Source organism: Mirounga leonina, unplaced genomic scaffold, assembly GCF_011800145.1.
Source record: "Mirounga leonina isolate KUSES-001 unplaced genomic scaffold, KU_Mleo_1.0 Mir_125, whole genome shotgun sequence".
Classification (NCBI taxonomy): domain Eukaryota; kingdom Metazoa; phylum Chordata; class Mammalia; order Carnivora; family Phocidae; genus Mirounga; species Mirounga leonina.
In genome coordinates this window covers 24,312,749-24,334,737 of record NW_023270305.1, presented here as the reverse complement: position 1 = coordinate 24,334,737, position 21,989 = coordinate 24,312,749, and the positions used below count along the sequence as shown (strand labels likewise).

General features: G+C 34.7%; 1 protein-coding gene across 5 annotated transcripts in view; it reads left to right on the top strand.

The window, feature by feature from the left end:
* MAP4K3 (mitogen-activated protein kinase kinase kinase kinase 3) overlaps positions 1-21,989 on the top strand; it is a 188,931-nt gene that overhangs the window by 128,378 nt on the left and 38,564 nt on the right. For 4 of the 5 annotated variants that reach the window (XR_004678486.1, XM_035000967.1, XM_035000971.1 and 1 more), the window contains 6 exons: positions 559-637; positions 3,787-3,845; positions 5,125-5,187; positions 14,789-14,847; positions 21,023-21,061; positions 21,299-21,352. Coding sequence is in view for 4 of the 5 variants with exons in the window: in XM_035000967.1 (XP_034856858.1) it covers positions 559-637; positions 3,787-3,845; positions 5,125-5,187; positions 14,789-14,847; positions 21,023-21,061; positions 21,299-21,352 (353 nt within the window). In the remaining variant the exon portion in view is untranslated. The remainder of the gene's footprint in view (positions 1-558; positions 638-3,786; positions 3,846-5,124; positions 5,188-14,788; positions 14,848-21,022; positions 21,062-21,298; positions 21,353-21,989) is intronic. The other variant, XM_035000969.1, reaches the window with a different exon arrangement.

The following is a 21,989-nucleotide window of genomic DNA, read 5'->3' as shown; positions in this document are numbered from 1 at the left end:
TCATCACCACTCCTCCTCTTCCCCCACCCCCAAATGTTTCTGAGTGTGGCGTTACACAGAGTGAGTTTAATACAGTGAAAGGAAAGAAAATAGAGCACTACTCCTATAAGACAATACATAAAGGGGGGAAAATTATGTTTACTAAGTAAAAGGCCCACAAATCATGAATACCTTTAGCGTCATTTTATTTTATTTATCTCATTCTCTTTGATAAAAGAACTTGCGATTTTTTTTAATTAAAATATTCTCTTGTGAAACAAGGAAAGCTGCAGCTTTTGAACAGCTGTTGAATTATTGAAACACTCAATTTTATATATTTATATATATTGAACTCCGAGAACATTTATTGGGAACCTGCTGTGGATAAAATATATCCATAATCTTAGAAGCTCCCAGTTTGTAGTTGCCTCTTTTTGAAAAAAATATTCACAGGTTCATTATATTTTGTGCCATTTTTGTATAAAATAGAGTATCTCTTTCACATTTGAGTAATTTTGTGGACCAGACTGTGACTTGATTCATCAAATGCCACATGTCGTTGATTTTGGTCTTTCCTAGCCCCTTGTTGCTGTACCACATAGAATTCACTCAACAAGTAGAAATGTAAGGGAAGAAAAGACACGCTCGGAGATAAACTGTAAGTATATACTAGACACACTTCATAATTTAACAATGAGAAATAAGATTTCAAGTTGTAATTTAGTTAAAATTATTTTTGTTTCATTTTCTTCCAAATAGTCTTTCTTAGTAAATCTTTTTAAAGGTAGAGTTTCATTAAGGCAGTAAGAATTTTCTTTACCTTATTCCCGGGGAATTTTCTGTGGCAAGAGAGGGGATGTATTTATGTTGTCATTGTTTGGGAGGAGGAATAAAATTCCTCAACCAGGCAGGACAGAAGTAATTGAGGCAGTGCTTCCTAGACTCGTAGGTGTGTATAACTTACCTAGAGAGGTTGTTAAAGTGCAGTTTCCAATTCAGTGGACCCGCGGCGGGACTTGAGGTTCTTCCTTCTCACAAACTCCCAAGTTATGTAGATGTTTATGGTGTCAGGGCCACACTTTGAATGGCAAGGAGAGGTGTAGAGATCTGCAAACTGGCTTAGCATCTGAGTGACCTGAGCACCTTTAAAAGTGGGTTTCCAGCCCCACTTTTCCATAGATTCTGAGTCACTGGGGTTTTGGGTCAGCCCAGGAATCTGTCTTTTAAAAGAACCCTCCAGGTATTTCTCATGGACAGCTGCGTTATGGGCCCACTGAGACAGACCATTCATTCACATGGAATCTGGTACTGTCAACTCATCAGTGATAAACTCTGCCAGCAGGAACCTGCAGTAGTAGTGCCTAAACTTTTTTCTTCTTGGAAGCATTAATTCTCGATGACTTAGAATGCTAATTTAGTGCAGTGAGGCTTCTGGTAACAGTTTTCTGTGGGTTAAAGATTATCCTGAGGGACCTGATACCCAAAATGACTTTAGTGAAATTAGGTAACATGGTAAGATAACTACTGTAAAGAAACTCTCCCCAATTTTCGGCTAGGTTAGTAATGATAATAACAGTACATTTCATACTTTAATTAAGATGAAGCCATCTCTTTGTCTGAAAAGCTAAATAAGTAGTGGCAGACACTGTCAACCATTTAATAGAAAAAAAAAGAAATGCAGAGATGCAGAGATTTGCCTGTGGGATAAAGTCATACAGCAATTTAATAACAAGCCTTGGATCTCTCAACTTCCAGCCCAGTGGTCTTTCACCAACACTGCTCTGTTTCAGAAACCACCTCATCACACCTTGTGGATTTTACACTGCAGGTTCTTTGAGATTTTCCTTTGAAACTTTGGCTGGACCATACACTATGTATTAAGTTCTTAGAAAAGCTTTGTGCTGGGCTAATTGAAAGTGCACTTAAAAGAAAGAAACTCTTGAAAGAAAGCACCGTGCATTGTACGAAAAGCCCAGGACTGAGATTTGGTACTTTGTTTGCCAGCAGTTGGTTGTGTGACCATATATAAGATAACCTTTTAAAGCTCCATCTGAAGCCAGATGATTTAAATTTGCCTTATTCCCGGGGAATTTTCTGTGGCAAGAGAGGGGATGTATTTATGTTGTCATCCAAACATATTTTTCTGAAAATGGCAACCTTAGTATATATATAAAACTATACTTACATAGTTATATAACCTATATATAAACATTTCCTATTTTTTTAATATACAAAAAACAATTACAAGATGTTTTTATCATTTCTTTACTAATACAAATGGTGATCAGAGATATCTTTGTTGTTGATTTAGAAAACTTTTTATGTCCAGTACTATTGGAAATCTAATTTAAAGTACTTTTCTCTTGTTACCCAGTTCTTTAAAAAAATTATATTATCAGGCTCTTTACTGCAAAGTGCAGTTCTTTCTGAATCATTCTTTACAAATTTATATTAGTGATTCTCAGCTTCTAACTGCGTATCCCTATATATGCTATATGAAACTAGATGCTGTATCCCAGTTTTTCTGAGATTCTGATATGCCCTCCCTTTGGTGGGAGCAGGTAAAGTATGATGGACCTCTTCCCTTTTCCCCCATCTGCCAGTAAGAACGGTGTCATATCCTTCTATTGTGTTGAGGTAGCAACCACAACTTTTAATAATTTACGAGTTTGATATTTGAGGCTTTTAAAACTTACACAAGTTCTAATATCTGCTTTCTTAGAATATTTTATGATTTTATGTGAGATGTGATAGAATAGTTAATAATGCTGTTGACAATAAAGACAGGCTTTGGAAAAATTATTTTAATAATTGTGTATATTTGTTCCTGTTGACAATGTTTTATGTTCACAGTTACATGGTATCTCTCCATGCAGCCAAGGTTTTCTCTTATTAAACTAAATGGTGTGTAGGCAACATACATGTGAAAATGGACACATTTGCAGAGAAGGTGTTATTCTTTCCCTTTAGGGAATCCTTTCTGCCTTCAGTTAAATATGATAAGCAAAAACTTGCCTTAAGAAATACATGCGGGGGGAAACAGGCCTCTTCACATGTGACAGTAACACAAGGCAGATAGATGCACAAACTATCCTTATGTAACTTTATTACAGATTTAATTTTCCTAGTTGATGACAAATCTAGGTGAGAGCTGTTCACTAGGCCTCTATCAAGGTGAAATATATATATTAATTTTAATACCTTACTTGAAGTTACCTTATGGTCCTTGATGTATGATCATGTGTGGACAGGTATGAGGAATCCACTATTGAAGAAGCCTTATCTTGGAAGTGATAGGCCATCACTCTGCCATATTCATTTGGTCACATAGACCAACCATGGTGATGTGGGAAGGGACTACACACATTTATAAACACCAGGAGGGCAGGAATCATTAGAGGCCATCTTGAAGGCCGGCTTCCAAACATACTCTGCCTCATTTGCTGTTTACCCTCCTAAATCCTGAGTTAAGATTACCTCTAGTTAATGCTGGGTCACAGTGAAGTAGCAAGTTAGATCCTGACTGTAATTTTGCTAATCATCTTTTTTTTTTTTTTTTTTTTTTTTTACTATGGAAGAGGTCTAGGATTAACAGATTAAGCTTTAATATCCTACCTAGACTTTTTTGGTCTTTTTTCAGCCAACAGATTTTTCATTTACATCTTTGGGTTGTAATCACTGTATGGTAGATGGTAGATGATTAAATCATGGTAGATGATAAAATTAAATGTTTTGCCATAGAGTAACTTAAAATTACTACATCATTAGGAACATAGAAACAGATCATGGCTTTACTTCTTTTTTTAGTTGGCCAAGTAAAATTTGATCCACCCTTAAGGAAGGAAACAGAACCACATCATGAACTTGTAAGTAGTGTAGTCTTGGAATGTTAACACTGAATATAAATATTTTAATTAGTCTTTGTGATACTGGTACTGACTAAAAAATCTAGTTATTGGTATTTTCAAAAGGATTTGGGGAAATAGAAAGGTAAGTAATTCTGAAATTTATAAAAAAAAATAAATCTGTGTTGCTGAGATTGAATATTCTCAAAATTAGGAGAAACTAGTTTTACCATTCTCTGATTACATGTTTTTAATGCTGGCCTTTTTTTTTTTCTTCTCCATTTTTGTTTCTCAGCTTTTGAGGGGCTTTTTGTATATGCATTTATTGGGACAAATGCCACCATTTTAAATTAGAATGTTGGACCAATAAAAGCACATCTCACTGAATTTATGGGCAGCCTTTTAAGAGTGTAAGCCAGTTTTCTAAACATCAGGGTAGAGTCAAATCTGTTTGGACTAAAACTCAGGAGAGACTAGGCATACATAGTAGATCAAATCTGTCATTCATTTAAGGCTTTGCTAACTATATGAATGTTCTTTTCATGATTCTTTTTAATGTTTTATATATGCCTTTCCAGATATATGATAATATATTTTTAGAAGCAACATGTTTTGCAAGTATTTGAGATGATAATATTCTATGGAAGAATAAAAAAATAAGACTTAAAAAACAAAATTAATCTTAATGAAATTAGTTTCCTGCAGCTCCAGATTATATGTTTCACTTTTTTCTTTTCTATTCAGTAATGAGAAGAAAGTAACTGTTAATAAGGACTAAGGATTGAAATGGGAACTTTCTTCTTAAATTTAATGCTTATTTTATCCCGCTTGACTAAAGGCATACATACAAAGTGAATCTTTAGCCTTTAAATTATGGAGTTATTCTAATTCAGTATACCAGTATGGAGGAAAGGAGTGTTAAATAAAAATTCTTAAAATGATTATATTAAAATACTTAAGCCCAACATTTACATAGAGGATGGAGAAGGTTAAGAACAAAAAGTAGTCTAGTCATGTTTATAAATGCTAATAGTATTTTGTTAAGGCAGTTGGAGTTTGTGCTCATTTTAAGTTGGCATTGCATGTATTTAAATTCTGTGCTAATTTAATAACTGCATCACAGAGCAAAGTTGTTGCATTATTGATATTTTAGAGGCTCCTTAATATGATTTGACTTGGCATTTGCCTTAATAAAATTATGTTAGCAGGACTCACCTCACTTGTGACAGTTTCCCTTTGTGAATTTGTGGCTTTTAGTCTAAGTGTAAATAACTTGGGTTTCTTGGTCTCTGCTAAACAGCCCGACAGTGATGGTTTTTTGGACAGTTCAGAAGAAATATACTACACTGCAAGATCTAATCTGGTATTTCTCATCTTCTGATTTTCTTTGTCAGCATTGTTTAGTCTTAATTGTTTTTGGTTTTTTTTTAATCAAATATTTTGTCCAATTTTAATGAACCAGTTTAAGTATTGTTTTATAAGTTCCTGCCATTTAGCAAGCCTCTATATATTGATTGTAGCCATTTTTTTCTAAAACAAGTTAAATAGATATATCTACTCAAGAAATTTTTAATTTTTTATTATCATTTTTTATGAAAAGTACTTAATATTCTCAAATGTATTTTTAAATTACATTTTCCTATAAAAATGTTCAGTTTTAATGTGACTTATTTTAATGAACTAGAAACCATCCATATATATATATACATATACATATACATTCATATATATTAAACTACTTTTATATTACATATAAATGTATGCATATATAATTTTAAGAAATAACTTATCCCTAATTAACAATGAAATGAGTCTCAGATGAAATTTTAACTGTAGCATTAGGTAATATCCAGTTTTCTCAGGCTGAAATTTGGATTTTAAAGCCTCCCTGAAGTTATAGATATTAAGGCTGTGTTACCATTAGGTAAAAAAAGAGGAAAATTAACCCTGGTAAATATTAAATAAATAGTACTTTTAATAGTTGCTGTAAAATGGTTTTTTCTCTGTAGCTAGCCAGGGCTCCAAGTTGCTTCCAGATTTACTCCTAGATTGTACTTTTTTGCCTTTTCATTGGAATTTTCCTTCTCTTTCCTTTCTCTCTGCCTTAATAACATACTTCTTTCAATTCTGGTTGGTTGAAGTCATTATATAAATTCTTAAATCTATGCCCTGTAATATCTGTAGAACATGGAAGAGACTATTTACACCTAATTTCTCTTGGAGGAATTTGCTGTCTTGATGGGCAAAAAATACTCGGACATATAAACTTTCAGCCATACAGCAAAATATATAGTGGATTGCCAACAGGTGGTGACTGTTAATGACAAGATGCTAACATATGAAATAGGTGCTATGGAAATCAGAGGAGAAAAGCTTTTGGGTTAATGTGGCTTTATCTGGCTTCTGGAAGGGACTAAGACTGATTTCATTGTAGTGTAGGAACCATTGTAGATTCTTCAGGAAGAGAAGGGCGGATGTCTCCAGTGTTTCGTGGGAATTGCTATGGGAATGATCATTGGCACGGACCACAGTTTTGAGAGAAGGCAGATAAAGAGCTGAAATTATCAAATGGTTATACTACTACTGGAATTATGGAATTAGCTCAGAAGAGGAAGATTGAAGTCATCAAAGAAGGAAGGATAGATGAAACCATGAGATTGCGTGTGTTCACTAATTAGGGCTGAAGGAGGAAGGAATGCAGAAAACTCGTTACCACGAGGGGTGATCCCTGTGTTTTGCAGTCAAAGGTAGAACCAACATGGGAGAGGGGGAAGAAGCAGTTGAAAAGCTGGAAGAGTCAGTACATGGACTGTTAAAAAAGAAAGAAGGATGCATCAAATGGTCCAGAGAGGACCAGAAAGTGTAAGGATTGAGAATTAACTGTCCAAAGGGGCAAGAAAGATGAAATGTCTGAAGAAAACAGTCAGTGATTTTCGGATTAAAGATTTTTTCAGAATTACACATATGTAGGCTAGAATGACAGTTAGTGAAATTTGTTGTGGAAATAAAAAACCACAGAAACAAAAGTTTAAATTGACTTATTAATATTGTCTAGAAAAGACAACAACAACAAACCCAGAAACATAGTCTTTAGAATTACAGTTATTCTTTTTTGTGCCCCTTGTTTCTGGAACTAACCTAGTAACCTGAATAAGTTACCTTGGCTCTGCTCCCTAGAACTGCCCCTACCCCCAAGTCACCAGGAGTTTCTTATGACAGAGGGTTTTAGGGATAGTTAACTTGTTAGATAGTTCTGGCAGAAGAGGGATGAACGACATATTTGTCAGATTCTACAGTTTATAAAATCAACCTTTAAAAGTTCACTTCTGATGATAATAAAAGCTAACATTTATCTACGAGTTTTTAAACACAAGGCATTCTAAACACTTCAAATGTATTAACTTAAAATCCTTGTTTTACAGATGAGGGGATTTAAGGTATAAAGAAGTTGAAATTGGTCTTACCACCCAGCTAAATTAATGGCCGAGGTGGGGTTTGATTGGGGCAGCCTGGCTCAGGAATTCAAACCTAAACCGTTGTCCATGTTACCTCTACCCCATGTCATCAGGTTTCTTCCCATGAATACTGAGCCTGCACTCATGATCTCTCTTTTTACTCAACATATATATATGTTTCATAGTTATTTTTTTATTGTGGTAAAAGATACATATAACACAGAAATTACCATTGGAACCACTTTTAAGTGTATGGTCCGGCAGCATTAAGTTCATTCATATTGTTGTGCAACCATCACCACTATCCATCTTCCCACACTGCAGCTCATTACCCATTAAACAATAACTCCCTTCCCACCTTCCTTCCAGCGCCTGGCAACCACCATTCTATTTTCTGTCTTTTTGACAGACTTTATGTAAGTGGAATCGTACAACATTTGTCCTTTTGTGACTGGCTCCCTTCACTTAGCATCATGTCACATCTTTAAAGATTCATCCATGTTGTAGCATGTGTCAGAATTGCCTTTTTAAGGCTGAATGATGTTTCTGTGTGTGTATATGTATGTGTGCGCATCTGTACCACATTTTGTTGGTTAATTCATCTATCAGTGGACAGTTGGATTGCTTCCACCTTTTGACTGTTGTGAATAGTGCTGCTATGAACATGGGTGTGCAATATCTATCGAGATTCTACTTTTAGTTCTTTGGGGCATATGAAAAGGAGAATTGCTGCATCATGTGGTAATTCTACATTTAATTTCTGAGGGAAATGCCATGCCACTTTCCATAGCAGCTGTGTCATTTTACAATTCCCACCAGCAGCGCACAAAGGCTCCAATTTCTCCACATCCTCGTCAACACTTGTTATTTTGGGGGGGGGGGTGTATGTGTGTGTAACAACAGCTATCCTAATGGGTGTGAAGTGTCCATAGCTATTTCAGTTGTCTAATTTCATCAGTCCTAAAACTTCAGCACTGTGAGCAGGATTTCCAACTGTTACAAATACTTGTTGCCACTAGAAACCTGATGAACCCAAAGTGTCTGGCTGTCATCTTAGTAGGCACTTGGCACCAAGATGACAACTGTAAATCTTTTGGGACCCAGAAGAAACATTTACCCCTTTTGTTTTTTTAAAGATTTTATTTATTTATTTTTAATTAATTTATTTATTAGAGAGTCTGCACATGCATGTGCAAGGGTGTGCAAGGAAAGGGGCAGAAGGGGAGGGAGAGGGAGAGAATCTCAAGCAGACTCCACACATAGTGCAGCCCGTGGGCGGCGGGGGGGGGACTCGAGATCATGACCTTGAGATCATGATCTGAACTGAAACCAAGAGTCTGGACATTTAACCAACTGAGCCACCCAGACACCCCAAAACATTTACCACTTTAAAGACTTTGCTGCTTAAAAGTCCCATATCATCAGTGATTTCTTATTGTTTTAAGTGCTAAGGGTATTCATTTTATAATCTTGTAAATGAATTGAGACTATTACATCTCAATTTTCATTATTACAGTACAGAGATTTTTTTTAAAAGATTTTATTTATTTATTTGGCAGAGAGAGAGAGCACGAGCACAAGCAGGGGAAGCGGCAGGCAGAGGGGGAGGGAGAAGCAGACTCACTGTCAAGCTGGGAGCCCGACACGGGACTCAATCCCAGGACCCTGGGATCATGACCTGAGCCAAAGGCAGACGCTTAACTGTCTGAGCCACCCAGGCGCCCCCAGAGATTTTTTTTTAATTAGATAATCATAATGTATGAGACCAGGAGAACAGAACTTGATTTCTAAAATTGTTAGTAAAAAAAAGTCTGCAAATTTTGAGAAGATGCCAAAGTTAAAAAACCTCACTTTGATACAATAATTAAATAGTAAGAATTTTGCTTCTAGAAGAAAACATAGGGAGTAATCTCTTCTGTTGCCTTAGCAACAGTTTTCTAGATATGTCTCCTAAGGCAAGGGAAACAGAAGCAAAAATAAATTATTGGGACTACACCAAAATAAAAGGCTTTTGCACAAACAAGGAAACCATCAGCAAAACGAAAAGGTAACCTATCGAATGGGAGATATTTGCAAATGATATATCCAGTAAGGGGTTAATATCCAAAATATCTAAAAAAAACCCTTCACAACACCAAAAAACAAACTATCCAGTTAAAAAATTAGCAGAGGACCTGAATAGACATTTTTCCGAAGACAGCAGGTAGCCAACAGACATGTGGAAAGATGTTCAGCATCACTTATCATTAGGTAAATGCAAATCAAAACCACAATGAGATATCACCTCAAGACCTGCCAATGGCTAGAATCAAAAAGTCAAGAAATAAAAGTGTTGGCAAGGATATGGGACAAAGGAGCCCTTGTGCACTTGCTAAGTGGGGATGTAAATTAGTGCAGCCACTATGGAAAACAGTATGGAGGTTCCTGAGAAAAATTAAAAATAGAGATACCAGTATGATCCAGTAATTACACTACTGGGTATTTACCCAAAGAAAATTAAAACACTAATTCTAAAAGATATATGGACCCCTCTGTTTATTGCAGCATTATTTATAATAGCCAAGACATTGAAACTTAAGTGTTCATAGGTAGATGAAGGGCTGAAGAAGATGTGGTAGACACACACACACACACACACACACAGGAATATTAATTATTCAGCAGTTAAAAAAAGGATGAGATCTTTCCATTTGCAAAACCATGGATGGACCTAGAAGGTATGCTAAGTGAAATAAATCAGAGGAAGACAATACCATATGATTTCACTTCCATGTGGAATCTAAAAACCAAAGCAAATGAACAGACAAGCCAAAAAAAAAAAAAACAGAAACAGACCCATAAATACAGAGAACAAGCTGGTGGTTGCCAAAAGAGAGAGGGGTGGGAGATGGGCAAAATGGGTGAAGGGGGGGCGCCTGGGTGGCACAGTTGGTTAAGCGACTGCCTTCGGCTCAGGTCATGATCCTGGAGTCCCTGGATCGAGTCCCGCATCGGGCTCCCTGCTCAGTAAGGAGCCTCCTTCTCCCTCTAACCCTCCCCCCTCTCATGTACTCTCTTTCTCTCTCTCATTCTCGCTCTCTCAAATAAATAAATAAATAAATAAATAAATCTTAAAAAAAAAAAATGGGTGAAGGGGAGTTGGGAGGTACAGGTTTCCAGTTACGGAATGAGTTAGTCACAGGGATAAAGGTGCAACATAGGGAATATAGTGGTGTTGTAATAACATTGTATGGTGACAGATGGGAGCTACAGTTGTGGGGAGCACAGCATAATGTATAGAGGTTTTGAATCACTATGTTGTACGCCTGAACGCCTGAAACTAATATAAGATGTGTCAACTATACTTCCAATTTAAAAAAAAAATGTAAACATATCCTTAATCATTTTTATATTTATTACATGGTGGAATAATAATGCTTTGGATATGTTGGTTCAGTAAAATGTATTATTTAAAAAATAGTAAGAGGGGCGCCTGGGTGGCTTAGTCATTAAGCATCTGCCTTTGGCTCAAGTCATGATCCCAGCGTCCTGGGATCAAGCCCCACATCGGGCTCCCTGCTACCCGGGAAGCCTGCCTCTCCCTCTCCCACTCCCCCTGCTTGTGTTCCTTCTCTTGCTGTGCCTCTCTCTGTCAAATAAATAAAATCTTTAAAAAATAAAAAATAGTAAAAGTTTAGCCCATAACCATAGAATGGGTTTATCTGATGTAAAAGAAACTGTCTCCAGATTAAAAGATTATACATCTGTTTAACTGATGGCCAATTTTTTTATAATTTGCCTAATTTTACTGGCTATTTTAGCCCATATACCAATGAAAAATATATTAAAGTTAATTATATGCAAAACACTATGTTAATTGCTGTGGAGGAACATAAATAGTAACATAATCTTTGCTCTAAAGAAACTTACAGTATGCGTGAAAAAGTAAGAATACATATTTAAATTATAACTAAAACATCAGAAAGATACACCCAATTGATCATTATCAGTAAACATAAAAGTACTTTAAGATTACCCCTTAATTAGGTCAAAATTGAATAAAGTCTAAAAATAATTTATTCTGAGAAACAGTAAATGCCGACCAATTTGTTTATTTCAAGTTTGTTAAACTATTACTTATCATTAAGTTTATGTGGTGTGGTTACTCTTCTTACCTAATACATAAGACAGTTTCTAAGGAGAGTTCATTTCATAGCTGCACAATGATAGGACATTTTCTGGAATGGCAAACCTACCCTGCTGATCTTATTTTCCAAGTTTGCCATGTAAGAGTCATGAATACTGTTTAGTGTTCATCTGTTAGTGTTCTGACCTCACGGGCTTCTCTGACTTTTTTTAAGAAATAAAATCTTTTTTGATTTGTCCACGATTCAGTTATTTTTTACTTTATAAATTATCTACCCATATTAAAAGGTATCTTAAAATGACTTTATTCATATTATAATTTTCTCATTTTTTGATGAGGTAAAAACTCTCCTCTTGTGCTGTTCTCTTTTTTGTTGCTTAAAATGTATTGCCAAAGTATTTTTTCTTTTATGTTTCTGTAGCCTGCTATATCAGTTCTATTAACTTCCTGCTGATTTTTCATCAGGTGTAGACTTTGCAACCTCCCAAGGGGTTTATTTAAAAAAAAAAAAAAAGTAATAAGATTTTCTTGATGATATATTTTCCTTTTCTGCTGTTCTGTGCTTCCCCATTCATTAAAACTGAAGTTAGGATTTTCTGACCCAAAAAGATATTTTCATTGGGCTGGAGTGACCACCTTCAATTTTTGCTTGAGTGTTCGGGTTGAATCTATACAAGAAGGCTGTTGTGTGTTTTCAGTCCTTGTTACTTATTTGACTTTACTGTGTAGTTAAACATTGTCATTCATTAATAAGTTGATGTCTCATTTGTGCTACTAATTTTTTCTACGTCTCTCCTGGCATGTTCATATGTATTCTTACTTAGCTTATGAAGGATTGCTGTGTTTTACCATCATCTAGGGTTATCTTGAGTGCTTTTCCAAGCATCATTTTGGTAGCATTTTTCTATTACAGAATAGCTTCCAAGTACTTCTTAACAAGCATTTTAGATCAATCTTTCTTAGACTGTTCTGAAGATATATAAATAGCTACTAACTTTGCCCAAGTTTTACTTTTCTTCCTTGCCTTTTTATTTCTTCTCCTTTTCCTTGAATGATTTACTGTCTGAATTCCTGGCATATGATAGGTTTTAAGTAAATAATAGTTGAGTTAAATGAGATTCAATACTTATTAAAAGGACTTAGTATAATTCTTGTACTTGATGACATTCCTAGCACGTTGTTTTTGTTCCATGGTTGCTAAAAACATAATTTATGGAGAAGGAATTAATAAAGAATGAGCCCCTTTTAATTTTAGCTTTCCTGGTAGGGCTTGAGACATGACACATTTAATCATCTTTGGATATATCTCCAACTTCTTCCTGGCCTGAACGTTATTCTGCATATGAACCTATGTTCAATTTTCTATTAAAATACTAGTTATTTTAGATTCCTCTCTTACCTTCCTAAGTAGCTGCTAATCTCCGTTGATTTTTTTAAAAATCATTGTATCAAACTGGTAGTTGTCATGTATCATAAGCTGACTATTGCTACAATAGCCAAATCTGTGTTTATATAACAGAAACCATGGCCACTCCGCACAAAATGTACATTTTAGAAGCCAAAATTTGATTAAGGACTTAAGAGATTCTGTTGGCTAAAGAGATTGCTGGTATGGTAGAGGTGGTGTAGTTACCTACAGCTGAAGAAAACAAACTTGAATTTAGAAGTGCATTCATTGAGCTTAGTCCTTCTCTTTACTGAATGCCAAAGTTTAAAGGTTCCTGTACAAAGCCATGACCACTTAAATTGTGCAGCATAATTGTGTGGCAGTCTTACAATAATAGTGCTGTCATCCTATTAAGATATATTATTATGAATTAGAACAGGTATTTCTTTTTCATTAGAATTTCATGTGATACCAGTGTGAGAGTTGACTAATCTTATTTATGACATATTATCTTTTTTGTCACTGGTAAGAACATTTATTATGCATGAAAGCACAGAAATATTGAAGAAGACAAAAATTGAGTCTTGTCTGAACCAGGATTTTGATTCTGTATTTCATCAGTTATCTTTTTGACAGGTGCTAGAATACTTAAATGTTAAAGTGCTTTTCACTTAACTGCAATGTATTGCTTAGAATCCTCATATTCCAAGGCTTAGTATTTTTGTGATCTAGAATTTGTGTATCTTAACGAGGCTGAAGTGTTAGTTGTCTCTTTACAGGAAAATAAACTATTGGCATTTGAACAAGCATTTATTTTAAGGGCCTAGTTAGTGACCTATTTATTCCTTATAAAAAAAGTACTAGCTGGGCTGTAGGGAAGAAAGATGGGTTTAACATTTTCCCTTGGTTTGAGGAGCTCACAGCCTGGCTCCTATTTTTATAGACTGGTAAATTAATTAATTAAAAGGTAGTCTAAGTGCTAGAGGAGAACTTTGTATTAAATACTGTAGAGACATGGAACAGGTTGCACCTTTTCCTGCAGTCTTTGAAGGCTACTCAAAGGAGGTATCTTTTGCACTAAATCCTGATTGTTCATTTGGCAATATCTTGTGTAATTAGAAAACACTTTAAGTATGCTATATTCTAATGAAAATAAAATTCATTTAAAATGTTAAATATTCCCCCTTTATTGTTAAAACCATGCTTGGAATACAGTTACTTAAGAAGGGGAGGAAGAAAAGCTTTACTTTGTACTTTCTATGGTTGTTAGAAAACTTTTTTCCCTCAAGAAGGCATTTGAGTTGAGGATATATATTAGTCCCTTTAAATTTCAGTTCTACTCTTTACAACCTGTAGTGTTCAGTGGAAATGTTTAGTTAAGGAACTACCTTAGTAATACTCTTTTGAAGTTTTGCTACTCAACTCTTTAAAAAATTATTGAAAATCCTTTAAGTGTAATTTACAACCTTGTGCATGTTCATCTATATAATTTACTTAAAAAGAGCACCCTATTCTATATCTTTAAAAAATTATTATCTGCATGAAGCAATAGTAGAAATATGTGAATGTGTATATATACATAATTATTGCAGATCTTATTATATACAAGGTCAAGATTTTTGTTGCTTGTTCTCTTCTGTAATCATTTTTGCTTCATTATAGCTTGATATCAAGTATCTTATTTGAGCGTTTTTCTTTCTAAAAACTGATTTTTATAAATTTTAATTACAAAAGCAATAACCATAAATGAAACTTGCACATATTACTCAAACAAGTTCCAGAAAAATACTGAACTTAAATAAATACGTAAACCACAACTACAAACTTCTGACATCTTTTATTGTTGGAAGTCCTACTATGCCTTTTTTTGTTAAAGAACATATAGCAATACAGATTTATTTGCAGTCTGGGGTTTCTCTTTTAAAATATATATATTTGTGTATCACGATTTGTAATATACTACTCTTTTGCTAAATATGTTATTTTATACTATTAGGATCTACAGCTAGAATATGCACAAGGACACCAAAGTAGTTACTTTTTGGGTGCAAACAAGTAAGTAAAGTTCTTTTTAAATGTAAATTCAAGAATAATTAAGTTACTTTATATTTTAGTATACTCACTATATTATGTATTTATATTTATTGTGTATTTTATTATATATAATATTTAATATGTAAAATATATTTTAATATTTCCAGAAGTAAATTGTAGTAGTCTGGTAGATATGTTTTATAATATGCTTTTAACTTTTCTTCATCACTACTTTGCTAATCATTTAGTAATTGTCATAATGGGGACAATCACCTTAAATTTTTTATATCAAGCTACTTTTTCTAACCTTACTTATTAGAAAAAATGTACATTCCAACTGAAGATAATATATGTTTCAGGATTTTTTTCTTTTATTATTTTTTTTTATTTTTATTTATTTTTTAAAGATTTTATTTATTTGAGAGAGAGAATGAGATAGAGCATGAGAGGGGGGAGGGCCAAAGGGAGAAGCAGACTCCCTGCTGAGCAGGGAGCCCGATGTGGGACTCAATGCCGGGACTCCAGGATCATGACCTGAGCCGAAGGCAGTTGCTTAACCAACTGAGCCACCCAGGCGCCCTATCTATTTATTTATTTATTTTTAAGATTTTATTTATTTATTTGTCAGAGAGAGAGAGCATAAGCAGGGGGAGTGGCAGGCTCTCCACTGAGCAGGGAGCCCGATGCGGACTCGATCCCAGGGCCCTGGGATTATGACCTGAGCTGAAGGCAGACGCTTAACCAAATGAGCCACCAGGCACCCTTCTTTTATTTTTAAAGTTGACCAATTATTCCTTATAAAACTTGCTTTGGTACATGTCCCAGGTGTGTTGGCTCTTAAAATAGCCGGGAGTATTCACACCTTTTAGAAATATCTATCCTGACTTTTTAGTTAAGAGCTTTTCAAAAAGTAGAGAGTAGTTAAAATATGTCTAGTGTCTTAAGAATTATCAGTTCATGCAAGAAGTAAATCCAGCAATTATTAAAGGCCTCCTCTATGCTAGGCACTGTCTGGGTGGGGCACCACTGGGGTGAAAAGGCAGCTTTTACAGGGTCTAACAATTTAAGTTGCTCGCAGTCCTGAGTCAGCAGGGTAAGGAGACAGGACTCTGCTGTTCCCAGTAGGTTCTCATTTCCTGAGTTCATGAATAGATTATCATTTTAAAATCTAATTTGTAAGGAAATACTGTTTAAGTTGCCAAAATCTCCCAGCAGTGTAGATATTATCTTAGTAATCAGAACAACTTAAAATTTCAACATATGATTTCACTTACATTAGAGCGTTGAGAAGTATACATACATCCATACTTTAAGCAGTTGAGAAATGGTGACTAAAGACGAGTAGCTCGGATTTAAAGATAATGCAAAATCATGTCTCTCTCCTTTTTTATAGACTAAATGTTTAATACACTATCTTTTCTCAACACAGAGAAAAGACTTTGAATGACAACCTAGAGAAATGCATTAGTTTTGATTTAAGCTGAGCTTCAGTTAAATACGATGAGGTTTTTTGTTTTTTTTAATTAACCTGATTTAGGTTTCCTAAAATGGAAAATAAGCATAAAATTTCCCTAGTAGAAAAATGAAATTTTATCTAAAGAGTAACTATGTGCTATTTGTAATCTGTCCTGATTTGTTGATGGACAACAAAGAAAGTTTGTCTCATAGTGGTTAGCAAATAAAAATTCTAAAGTGCTTTTTGTGTTGTTTTGTCTAAATTTAAGGTCACTGGTTTTAAGGACCTTGTTAGCAAATTTTGGTATATTTTAAGAGACAGTGGATAATTTGGAGAAATATTTCATTTATCCTTTTTTGGTTCATTTTAAATATATTTTTGAATTATATACAGGCAAAATGCAAAAAAATATATAGCCCATCACTAAATGCTTTTTCAGATTCCTTAGTTCCCATTGTCTAATTTCTGATTGTTAGACATTTTCATAGTATATAGTTACTTTGGCTAGGTAAAATGTTAATAATTTGCCCAACCTTCATTTTTTGATTAATTGGATCCCTGCTTAAGGAACTGTATTCTATATAACGAATCACTGGCAAGGTAGGTTGGCCAGAAGTTTGACCTTTGGCTGTGTTTCATGTACAGGTATATACATACATGTGACATGAGCATGGATGTAGCACTTCTCTTACTGTACTGATATGTCTGCTTTATTCTTGTGACTAGGCAGTGTTTTAAAACTCACAGGATTTCCTGCTTTCTCCATAGGTGATCAGGCAGACAGATTTCCATTTATGGGTTTCTACCTATTCCAGACCAAACAGGAACTAAGATAGTTTGGTTGTTTTGTTTTGTTTTGTTTTAACAGAATGATATGTATTTTGACTTACTGGGTTTTCTTTTCTTTTGAATGCTGTTATTATTGGGATCAACTTTTCTGATCATTTAAAACCAACAAAATACTGTTTTTAAAAGAAAACAATTATTTCTAATTTTGTCTTTAATGTAGAGCAAAAATTCTAAAGATAAAGTCTCTTCTGAAGACTGAAATAATGGTGAAAAGAGTAACTGAATTACACAGTTCCTGGCACAATTGAGTGTAGTAATAGTAAATGCCAGCTCTGGAATCAGAATGCCCTCTTCCTGTAAGCTATGTGACCTTGAGAAATTTACCTCAATTTTCTCTGGTAAAATGGGGATTATAATTAGTCCCTGCCTTGTAGGGTGCTAAGGGTGAAAGGTAGTAATCATTGCAAAGCATTTAGGACAGCTAGGGTTTAATAAATACTTACTAATTGCCCTTACCTGTAGTATTTACTCAGTAAGTAATCGTTGATGTAAGAGCAAGTGAATATGAGTGAATAAAACTGCTCTTTGGTTTTAAAGAGATAAGAAGTTTTTTTGTTTTGTCTTCAGATATAATCAGGACAATACTTAAAAGATTGTTTTGAGCCATTTAGGCAATTTCAGATTTTAGTAACCAGCAGCCTGAATTTCTTAGCTAATGTGAATATGCTAAATATTTTGGCTGTGGTTTTTACTTCCCTATATCAGTTTCTTCACTTCACCACTTAAATCTATAATTGCATATTGTTCCATTTTTAACTTTTCATCCAGATTTCCAAATTATTTTAGATTGACTTAGTAATTCAGTATTTGTGGGCATCATTTTTGTTTTATTTTGTTGATCACTTTCTAAAATTTCCATAACAGAAGAATCCACATGGACTAGTGAATTGTGACACTGTTTATTGTAGAGCACCCAATCTTGGTGATTAAATCAGTGTCACATATTTCTCGAGGGCTCTCAAGATACAATATTTACTGTAAATGAACCTCTTAGCAAATTTAGCCATGTTTCATTTTCTTTTCTTTTTTTTAAAGGTTTTATTTATTTATCTGAGAGAGAGAATGGGAGACAGAGAGCATGAGAGGGGGAGGATCAGAGGGAGAAGCAGACTCCCCGCCGAGCAGGGAGCCTGATGTGGGACTCGATCCTGGGACTCCAGGATCATGACCTGAGCCGAAGGCAGTTGCTTAACCAACTGAGCCACCCAGGCGTCCCCATTTTCTCTTTTATAAAGCCTGAAAAGCAAATCATATATCCTACTTTTCATTAAAACTTTGTGAATTCTATAACTTTATTAACAAAATATCTGTAACATAGTAGGAGATTTACAAGTAAATAAATAAAAATTTACATGAGTCCCTCGCCATAGGCTAGCTGCTTTTCTGTGTTCTTATTAAGCCTTTCTCTCTTATTCTTGGCAAATCTAACACTCTCAGGAAGATTCTTTTTTAAAAAGTGGAATGCCATGTAAATCCAATTAAATATGGTAATTGAAAATAAACTACATTTTGAATTTCCCTCTTATTTTCAAATTTGAATATTCTCTACTGAAAAAAGAGGTGCCCCCCCAAAACTGTTGTCATGTGTGTAAGAAGTGTTTTTCATATCTTCCAAAATGATATAAAAGCCCAATGTACACTTCAGAGATACTGTGTTTAACTTAGTAAAATAGTTTAAAGCAGTGCTTCTTCAATTTTTGGTCTCAGGACCCTTTACAATCTTAAAAATTATTGAGGACTCTAGTAAGCTTTTGTTTATATGGGTTATAATTGTCAATATTTATAGTATTGGAAATTTACACTAAGAGCTTTTCAAAATATTTACTTATTTAAAATAGTAATATATTCATTACATGTTATAAATAACATTTTTGTGTGTGTATTAAAAAAAAATTACTCATCACTAAGGACCAATTTAAATGTCACCTCTTTATGATACCTTCCTTGTAACACCACTTGATTCCTTTCATGAAACTTAGAAGCAGCAAATAATTGTGATAATAGTCTTTATATATGTCAGTGTAATTCAACAGACTTTTGTTGAGGCCCACTAATAACATTTATTTATGAAAAACAGCTGTTTTCCTGAAATAAAGTAATAGTAAGAAAAGTGGCATTGTTTTATATTTTTTGCAAATCTCTTTAATATCTGGCTTAATAGAGGACAGCTGCATTCTCATATCGGCTACTAATCTGTTGTGTTATGCATTTTGTAATCTCTGGAAAACTCCAGAGTTTCCTTCTCGATGAAAGAACAAGAGTGCAAAAAGTAAATGCTTTTTTGTAGTATGTGTATTAAATATGAAAATAGTTTTGTTCTTGCAGACCTCCTACAGGAGACCAAGGGACCTCAGAGATCCCTAGACCACACTGAGAATTGCTAGTTTAAAGAAATGTTGCTCAATCATAATAAAGAAAATACTAATTGAGTACCTACTCTATTTTAAATTACTATTCTAAGCACTTTACCCAAGATATTCAGTGTATCGTCAGATAAACACTTTGACGTAGGTACTGTTATAATTCCTGTTTTATAGATATGGAAACTGAAGCACTGCAAAGTAACTTATTGAAGGCCACACAGCTTCCAGGGACAGAGGCGGGTTTCAGATTCAGGCTGTCTTTGCTTCATAACCTGGCTATCCGGCTTCTAGTCAGAAGTCCTGCCTTCCTTGAGCTAGCCCTCGAAGAGCTTTGTGAGTTAGATGATAGATTTGACTGAAGTACCTCAATTTTTTTATCTACAAAATAGGATTTGCAGTTAGTTTATGGCTTTCCCATGTCATTTACACTTGAGTTAGAGCTTTGTCATTTTTTAATAGTTAGGTTGTCAGTAAGCTGGCCTAAATAAAATATTTGAAGACCAAAATCTATTCTATTAATTGCGTATACCAGCTAAACCGTACCTTTCAGTTTCTCTGGTTTTATGTTTTGATAATTCTAAGGGCAGTTTTTTCCAATATATATCAGAGGGGGAAAATGATTAGAAGGTACTGCCTTAGAACTTTGGAGGAGAGTAAATTTCCATTGACTCACTTTTACCTCAATAATCTATTAGTAACCATATTTTTCCCTATCCCATTGGCTTTAAGAAAGCTACGGAGTTTTTATGCTTGAAGAGTGTAACATAGGAGATTTGCTGCATGAACTTGCAGTGAAAAGAAGTAAGGGAACTTCAGGAATGCCACGAGTGCTCTCTTACATTCCTGAATATCAAAGTTTCATAAATTGCTCCTAATGATAAAATCCTCGCACCTGGTCTGATACAGGCTTAGTCTCCCAAAAGTGTAAATGTGTTTGCCAGTACACCACTGGAGAACAGATACGTCAGGTAAGTGAGTGTCTTCTGTGAAAGCAAAGTGCTACTACATTCATGTATTCACATCACATGCATGCATGCTTTTGCAGAGATCCAACATGTTGAGTTTCATTTTGTAGGATTGCCTGAGAGCATGTTTTTTTTAAAGTGTGTCACCTTCCTTATTTTAAGAAAAAGAAAATATAATTTCAGGTGTCAGGTAAAATGTTCCAGGTAAAATTTGAATCCTGGAAACCCCTGGCTATGACCCTGCAATTATGGTTTTGTCAGTCCTATTGTGACATTTCATGGTGGGTTGTCCTCTGTTTGAATTGGTATTTTTCACTAAACATTAGGATTTATTTTGTTCATTTCAAATACATGTATAAAGACATTAGCAACAGAAAATACAGATATATTATTAAATATAACTTGATGTTCTATGGTATAGAGATCATTGTAGCAGATGTTAGTAAATAGTAAAGAGTAATTTTAAAATTTGTGGGTAAGGTTAAAGTGATGAAAATGTTCTTGGTATTCCTTTGCTTATTTATTCACATTATTTTTTGTTTTTGTTTTTGTTTTCTTTTGAGGAGTCTACTGAAGTCTGTTGAAGAAGAATTACATCAGCGGTAATTTTGATTTTTAATTAAGCCTAAAATACTTTATATCATAGATGAGTAAAGTCTGTTTGCCCCCTTCTCTGTCATGTAGCCTAAGATTGTTTTGTTGTTGTTTAATTCTGAATCCTGCAAATCTGCAAATAAAATTCTGTCTTGCAGTGGCCTTTCCTGCATTTTCTAAAATTTACTCTTAAGCCGTTTTGGTAAAGTCCATTTAGTGACAGTGGAATTATCCTTTGTCCTTAGAGGGCATGTGGCACATTTAGAAGATGATGAAGGGGATGATGATGAATCTAAACAGTAAGTTCTTTTTCTGTTTTTGTTAAAAGAAAATGTGTCATTTGACTTGATTTCATAAATCTGACAGCTTAATATTGCCAGTAATTTTAATATCATTAGTAACATAGTATTATGGGTTATATCACAGTTTCTTTCTCTTTCCGTATTCTAGTTGTGTTAGCTCAAGCAGCATTAACAAAACGCCATAGCCTGGTGGTTTAAAAATTGATCTCACAGTTCTGGAGGCTGGGAAGTTCAGGCTCGAGCTGCAGGCCAGTTTAGTTCCTAGTGAGAGGTCTCTTTTAGGCCTGCCAGATGGCTGCCTTTTCACCATGTTCTCACGTGGGCTTTCCTCAATCCGTGCATGCAGAGACAGAAATCTCTTCCCCTTTTCCTATCCGATGAGGACCTCACTCTTACGACCTCGGTTAACCTTCCACTAAACACTAGAATATGAGCATAATTCAGCCAAGTTGTCTGCCTCTCTGTAACAAGGATCCCCTTTCCTCCCGTTTATGATAGTATGTTCATCATTTCCATCTAAGACCTCAGCAGGATGGCCTTAACGTCCACATTCTACCAACATTCTGTTGGGGATTATGTATTCTCTAAGAAGATGGAAACTCTCCTGCATGCAGCTCTCCTCTTTCTGGCTGCT